Below are 7,622 nucleotides of genomic sequence, written 5' to 3' on the forward strand. Positions count from 1 at the left end.
TTGTATGCTTTTCCTCAAAGAGGAAGATGTCTTAGTAACAGAATCAGTGTCTTAATTTCAAATTTGGCAATCTCCAAGTCATCTTCGCTTATCCTTAACTGGGGGTGGCACAGAGAGTCAATCCAAAGACTGATATTCCAGTCCTCACTTATAGTATAAAAGGAGATGGTGGATCTAGGTAATCTTCAAGGCCCCTTCCAGATCTTACATTCTGTGCTTATACCTCTTTTGGAGTTGGTTGGTTCTGGGAGGAAAGAGGCATTACTAGAATGATGGAAGTAGTAAACGGGCCATGAGACACATGTATACGATAATACAGAAGATTTCTACCAGGTTCCATTTTGTTGGCCTGGCCCTGATCCAGTTCATGGTCCCCAGTCTCTGAAGCTCCTGTTCTATCATCAATAGAAGGGCTACTTTGATCCCCTCCCTCCTTATCTTTATCAGTTCAGATGCCTTTTCTGATTTTCTTATCTGTTTTCTCTCTCCTTACTCAAATTCCTTTGTGTATACTTCACTGTGTACACTAATTTTGTATAAACAGGTACCATGGTGTAATAGAAAGGACATTCATTAGATTTTGAGAGAAGTGAGTGAGGGAATCTGGTTTCAGAACCTTCTCTGACTCTTACTACCTGTGAAACCTTGATCAAGTCACTTAACTTCTCTGGGTTTCAGATTTATTTTTTTTCTTCTAGGAAAAGAGCGGGTTGGCATAGATTACCCTATAGTCCCTTTTACATCTAAATATATGATCTTTTGTCACATCCTCCTACCCCAATACCCACCCCTAGTATAATTTAAGCTTCTTGAGGTCAAGGAGTTTTTCATTTCTCTCTCCCTAGTATGATAACCAATGAATCAAGAAGCATTTATTAAGCACCTATGATGTGTCAGATACTGTGTGAGGGACTGGGGATACAAAGATAGAAATCCTTTCAAGGTGTTTACAGTCTACAGGGAGAAATGATATTTTTGTCATAATAGGTACTTAATAAATATTTAATGAATATAATTGAATCTATGTGATAAACAGGAAGATTTTCCCCAGATTCTACATTGTTAAAAAATATTAACTATTATTTATATAGCACCTTTGTGCAACTAGGTGGCACAGTGGACAGGGTACTAGGCTTGGAATCAGGAAGACTCACCTTCTTGAGTTCAAATCTGGCTTCAGACACTTACTAGTTGGGTGACCCTGGGCAAGTCACTTGACCCTGTCTGCAAAACCCTAAATGGAGTCACAGAGTCAAATACAACTAAAATGACTGAATATAGCACTTTCAAATTTGTGAAAACGTTTAACAAATATGATTTCATCTGATCCCCACAATAACTCTGGAGGGTAGGTGCTATCACTACACCTGTTCTACAGATGAGGAAACTGTGGTTCAGAGCAAATGTGACTTGCCTAAGGTCATACTTAGAGGCAGTCCAATTATAATCATATATAATCATAATTAGAGGGATCTAATGCCATATCTAAACTCAGATCTTCCTTACTAACACTCTATGTACTGTGTCATGTTATTGCCTATGGGATTCTATGGAGGTATTGTTTATTCTTAGGCTGGAATGTATCATACATACTATAATCAAATAAGCACTGTATTTAAATCCTGCTTATATAGTCTAGATATGCTTCAATTAAAAACATTTAACATTTTTCCCCTTCAAATAAAATACTAGTGTATTTGGCTATAATAAAAACTCACAGGAATACAGTGCTTCAAAATTTACAAAGCATTTCCCCCATAACAACCTTGCTTTGTACCCATGATCTTTAAGTTATGTAAAGAACACAGAGGTTAAGTGATTAACCCAACTAGTAAGAGTTAAAACACATCTTAATCCAGGTCTCTGTACATATGTTCAAATCTATAACTTTTTACCATAACCCACTACCCCCTCTACTCTGAAAAGCCGCTCTCTGGGAAGAGGGTGAAGACAGAGTTTTAGAATTTGTGGAAGGCATTAAAAAAAAAGTTAAAAGGATAATTGAAGATGATTGATTTAAAGATATAGCCAAGAATGATTTGCAGAATCACAGATGGTGAGGCTGTCCTCTTATTCATCAGCATTCAATTCAGCTGAAGATTTAGTAATGCTAAGTGTCTGGATAATAATAACCTCAGCGAAGCTCTTGAATTGAGTATTCAGTTCAAATAAATGGCTGTGTTATAGCCATTTGAATATAACATGCTTCTGAATCTTCAATTTAGAAGGTACTTCCCCTGTGTTCAGAGAGAAACGTTAGCGACTTGTTCACATTATTCCGTTAGTGAGTCACTCTTGTTCAAGGTTGCACTTGGATTTAAACTGAGCTCTATTTTGCACGTATAAGTGAGATTGCATCTCCAATCTCCACATAAGTTTTAGGGGAACAGCTCAGTTCTTTGAATCCTTTCAACCTTCCTCGTCACTGAGGAGGGTCAACAACAACGACAACAACAACAACAACAACAATGACAACAACAACTACAAGAAGTTGTTTCCAAATAAATAATTCTCAAACTTTTTGTAATTAGAAAGATAATTCCCTTTCTGGGAAAGCACAATGATGTGAAAATAAACATCGGCAGGCTATGTCTGATATATCATGAATAAATCCCAGTAAGCATCCTGAAAAGCATCCATTGCTTTCTGGGTGGAAATCAATGAACTTCCAAGCTCACTGCTCTTCGGATTTTCAAGCAGTGTCATATCAAATGAAGCATTTTTCCAGCAGATATTTCAAATGCATCATTTTAACTACAGGTTTCAAAAATAACAATTTATAGAACGAATTTCTAAAGCCTAAGAGGAAATTAAAAAGAATTCTCAGTGATGTTTCTTTCTTTTTTTTAGGAGTCAGATTAAGAGTGGGCTGTTACCAAAGCAATATATAATTTGAAAAGACAAATGAAGATCTATGTATTTTAAAATTTCAAAATCTGTTTAGCTTGCAAAATAGCTGTGGAAAACATCTGAATCTCTGACTTTTTTTCCAGTATTTGAGGCAGAGGGATCTTAATTAGCCTGGACATTCTTGCTATATCCAGATCTGAGGATGACCCTGTCATATATGAGCACATAAAATGACTTACATGGCTATTTCCCCTCCTCAAAATAGAAAAATTATACTTGGTGACATGTAATATCATGGTATGCTCATTGCATATGAATTTATAGAATCACACATTACTGTTGGACTGTAGAATCTAAAAGGGATCTGAAAGGTTGTGAATCTACCACAACAAGGTTGCTATTGGAGTCTATATTGCTATTGGTTATTAGCTGCTGCATATTAACATAATTGTTTTCTGACCGTTTTAATGTACCAGAATGGGGAAAAATATGTCTCAATACAGAGCAAAAATGGAATAAACATCCTCCTTACACCAAGAAAAAACACCCCAGCAAAAACAAACCAAAAAACCAGAACCCTAAAACATTAGTGGTTTCACCTTAAATGATCATCTGTTCCCAACGAAGTCAGAAAACAGTTTTCACAGTCAAGAAACTACCTCTCCGTCATTTCTGCAAATTGGAAAATAGACTTTGGCCATGACCAGCTACCTGGATATGCTAGCTCTATTGAATAGTTGAACATGTACAATATAGCACATATTTTAAAAGGTCATGTGTGTGCAAAAGTAGGAGCAAGGAAATAAGGTACTATTTTTTTTTTTATTATTTTTTTTATTATTTTTCCTCCAAAATCTGTGCAAAGAGGGGGAGATGATTTTTTAAGTCCTTGCAGCTACAACTCTAAAGATGCACCTAGGTGATATAAGTGGCCAAGACAGATCCAATGCTCTTAGCAAAGTCATGGCATCATAAAATCATATGATTCAGAACTAAAAGGAACTTTGGAGGCTATCAAGGCTGACCTCTCAATTTACAGATAAGAAAATGAGGTCAAGAAAGGTTAGGTGATTTTCCCAAGGCCTCCCAGCTACTAAGTATCTGAAACAGAATTTAAACCCAGGTCTTCCTGACTCCAAATCTAGTGTTCTATCAATGCTAGAAAAAATGGTACATTTTAAAATTCTGATATCTTAGATTAAAGGTAAGCAACAATTGAAGTCCATGAACAAATATAGCTCTCCTGCCCTAACATTGTTCAGAGAGAAAAAAACACAACAAAACAACTTTGGAAAAAGTGAGGGAAATTAATTCCTGAGCATAAACTAGGTTTGTGTCTTTCCAATAACCAAAATCTAGCTCCTAACTTAGCAGTTCTTCATTTCACTAAACAGGCATGCAGGAAGGTAGTAGATGGAAGAAGGGTTGTTAGAGAACAGATGCCTGGAACACTGATCCAGGAATGACGATTCTGTAGGGGAAATACTTAACACTTTCCCATCCACTCAAACACAGCAGCGGTGATGTGAAAATGAATGGTTCTGTAGAGTGTATGTTCCTGAAGCAACATTGTATAATATGACATATCTAACCTAACAGCTGGGAAGCTGTAATTAAAAGCTAATTATGAATAACACTGCTTCATGACATCCCTTAAAAATCTTTATCTCAGGGGGATGCTGGTGGATCCCTAGGTCCTAGGAACCACAGCTTACTCAAATTCAGAAGCTTCAGGGAACCATAGACCAGGGAAATGGCTAAGCTTTCCTCTTTTTTTTTAAAGGGGTTCAGTTTTCACTTGAGCTAAAAGGAAAGGATTTTTTTCCAATATTCCTCTTCAGCTAATTGTTCTCAGTTCTCCACTAGTGCAAAATTGTCAAACTAACACTCATCACAAGCCCCAAATTAGCAGACTTCAACGTTGAGAAGTGTGGTGGTGGGGGGGGGTTTAACAGCACAAGGTTTCCCTGACAATTATAATAAAGGAAAACACATTACCGTCTCCTCTGCTGCTTAATATCAATTGGCTTGTTGATAGCATAAGGTGATCCATGAATGTAAGCACTCCGGAATCTGGCCACCTTCTCCAGAGTCAGGTGCTCACAGCTAGATGGTAAACTCATTTTATCCAAGCACAAAGGAATTAAAAAAAATAAACTAATAGGCAAAGAGTAACATTTCCTGGAAAAGCTGGGAATAAGATGCCAGATTATGGACTTCTTTCCAGCTGTGCTGCTCACAGGTGGCTTGGGGCTCTTTTGCTCAGAAAGCCAATTCAGCTTTCTCTCAGTGCCTAGATGCATTAGCTTGCTTTTTTTCCTTATGGATACAGGAAGCTCATTGCTTTTTTTTCCTACTCAGAGTCAAGCTTCAACCAATTATTGGCTGAGCAGATGAAGTCGAAAGTGCCTGGCTTCACAAAAGCCTTCCCTCCCTCCCAGTCCTGTTTCTGAGTAGACAGTGAGCCTTTAATCCATTTTTGTCTTGTCTCTAAAAGAACACCAACTAAATTTAGCAGCCCTTGGTTAATTGGGGGTATTTATCTATGCATCAAACATACCTCTGCTAGAAAGGGAAATGATCAAGTCAGTGGTACATTTTCAGAAAGCTAAATTACTTTTCAAACCCATTATAGACATTCAGAATGATGAAACAAGCACATGGAAATAATTACAGGTAGTTTTCCAATTTTCTGGTCAAAAATTACAAGTCTAGGCATTTGAGCATTTGCTGGCTGTTTAAACAGGAGCCTTCTTTCATAAATCACTGCTGTGTATAATTGTACAGCCATCTGACTTCTAATACAACATCCCAAGCAATAACACTTTCATCCTGACATTTTGACACAGATGCTCAGCTCCTCTCATAAGAAATGTTTTCTTTCTAAACATCTAATGATCAAATAGTAATAATAATAACTGATAATAATATTATTACTACATACAATTATATCTAATACATAATAATATCATTTAAAGTTCACAATATGTTTCATACCCATTATATTTTTTGAGCCTTAACAATAACCCTGAGAAGTTGGTACTATGGGAACTATTGTCTACATTTTATAGATGTAGAACTGAGGCTGAATGTTTCTACCCAAGAACTTTTCCATACTGTGAAAGGGGAAGTCTTCATCAACATTGTTATAAGTTGAATGTTCATAATAATAGATACAAGCCGGGGGAAGAAAGAGGGAGAGCAAAAAATTCCCCCTAAGGCTTTTTTTCTATGGAGCTATTAGTCCTACCCACCTTCAACTATATATTCATATAGTTTAGTTTCAAGTATCCACACTGTTCCTGTCTTCCTTCTTTGGACATTCTCCAGTTTATCTATGTCCTTCCTAAACTGTGGTGTCCAGAAGTGAACTCAGTGCTCAGAATGTGATCTGACTAGTATCAACTTCCCTTTTTCTAGACACTCTTTTTCTATTACTAAAGCATGAGAGCACATTAGCTTTTTTTGACTATCATGTCATACCACTAGCAGCTTGCAATCCCTTTCATTTTTTTTCAAATATTTTTCACAGGATTTACCTAGCCACATCTTCATCATTCTGTTTTTGGATTGTTGATTTTTTGAACCCAAAGCAAGACTTTGCATTTATTCATAATAAATTTCCTCTTATTACGACTAGCCCATCACTCAAGCCTTGAGGTTTTTCTGTAACCTTAAGCTGTCACCCAACAAGTTAGCAATGTCTCCCAGCTTTGATTCATCAGACATCTCTTTGTCTTCATTCAAGTCTCTGAGAAGTGTTAAAAAGATCAGGGCCAATGTTAGAATATTGTGAAATTCCAGTAAAGTCCTATCTCCAGGTTGAACTCAAGCCAGTTCTGTGTCCAAGCATTCAATGAGTCAATCAACTAGCATTTTTAAAGCACCTACTCTATTCTAAGCACCAAGCTGAGCCATTTGGGATACAAAGATAAAAAATAGTGCTAGCTCTCATTGAGCTCATAGTCATCTGAATCAACCTAACCATACAAAAATCAAGTCCATATCTCTATACCTTGTCTACAACGATATCATGAGAGGCCATACAATGCCTTGCTGCTGAAATCCAGATATACTATATCTCACTTGGAGTTGGAAAGTCTTGGGTTTTAATCCCACCATACTTACTAATTAGGGAAATCCTGGGCAAGTAACTTCATCTCTCTAAGCCTCATTCCTTATGTGTAAAATGAAGATACTAGTAGACTGTCCTATTCTTGTAAGATTATATATATATTAGTCACTTCACAAACCATTGCAATAATGTATAAATATCCATTATTATCATGATTGTTATTATTCTCTCTGGCATTCCCCTGATTTACCAGTCTAGTAACTCTATTAACAAAGGAAATTAGGTTAATTAGTGTGACACGAATTGTTCTTGATGAATCCATGTTGACTCTTAATGATCAACACTTCCTCTCCTAAGTACTTAACAAATCTCTGAGAGAGATATAAATCATTTTTCCTATTTTTGGAAACTTATTCCTCAGTCACAGTCTTCTTTAAATTTGACCTTTTAATTTATTTTACAGGCTAGAGAAAGTAGCATGTACTAATCTGCCAAACATATTAATAGTTTACATTTTTAACATTTGTTGAGTTCTGGTCATGTCAAGAATGAGGAAGATAATTTGGTACTTAAGATTACTTTTTGTTCTGCAAATTTTCAAGAATGCGTACAGGGGAGGGGAGGAGAGAGAGAGAGAGAGAGACAGAGAGAGAGAGAGAGAGAGAGAGAGAGAGAGAGAGACAGAGAGAGAGAGAGA

The 7,622-nt window shown here is 36.6% G+C and overlaps 1 protein-coding gene across 10 annotated transcripts in view; it reads right to left on the reverse strand.

The window, feature by feature from the left end:
• The window catches only part of PDE4D (phosphodiesterase 4D), a 1,918,796-nt gene that overhangs the window by 487,520 nt on the left and 1,423,654 nt on the right, over positions 1–7,622 (reverse strand). The window contains exon 1 of one of the 10 annotated variants that reach the window (XM_069096350.1): positions 4,849–4,988. The exons of the other annotated variants lie outside the window; for them this stretch is intronic. Within the exon in view, the coding sequence (XP_068952451.1) occupies positions 4,849–4,973 (125 nt within the window). The 5' untranslated portion in view covers positions 4,974–4,988. Of the gene's footprint in view, positions 1–4,848; positions 4,989–7,622 lie in introns of those variants that run through there. 10 annotated transcript variants of the gene reach the window in all.

This window comes from Petaurus breviceps, unplaced genomic scaffold, assembly GCF_028583685.1.
Source record: "Petaurus breviceps papuanus isolate PSGF00001 unplaced genomic scaffold, PetGlider_PUasm1.0 229, whole genome shotgun sequence".
Lineage (NCBI taxonomy): Eukaryota > Metazoa > Chordata > Mammalia > Diprotodontia > Petauridae > Petaurus > Petaurus breviceps.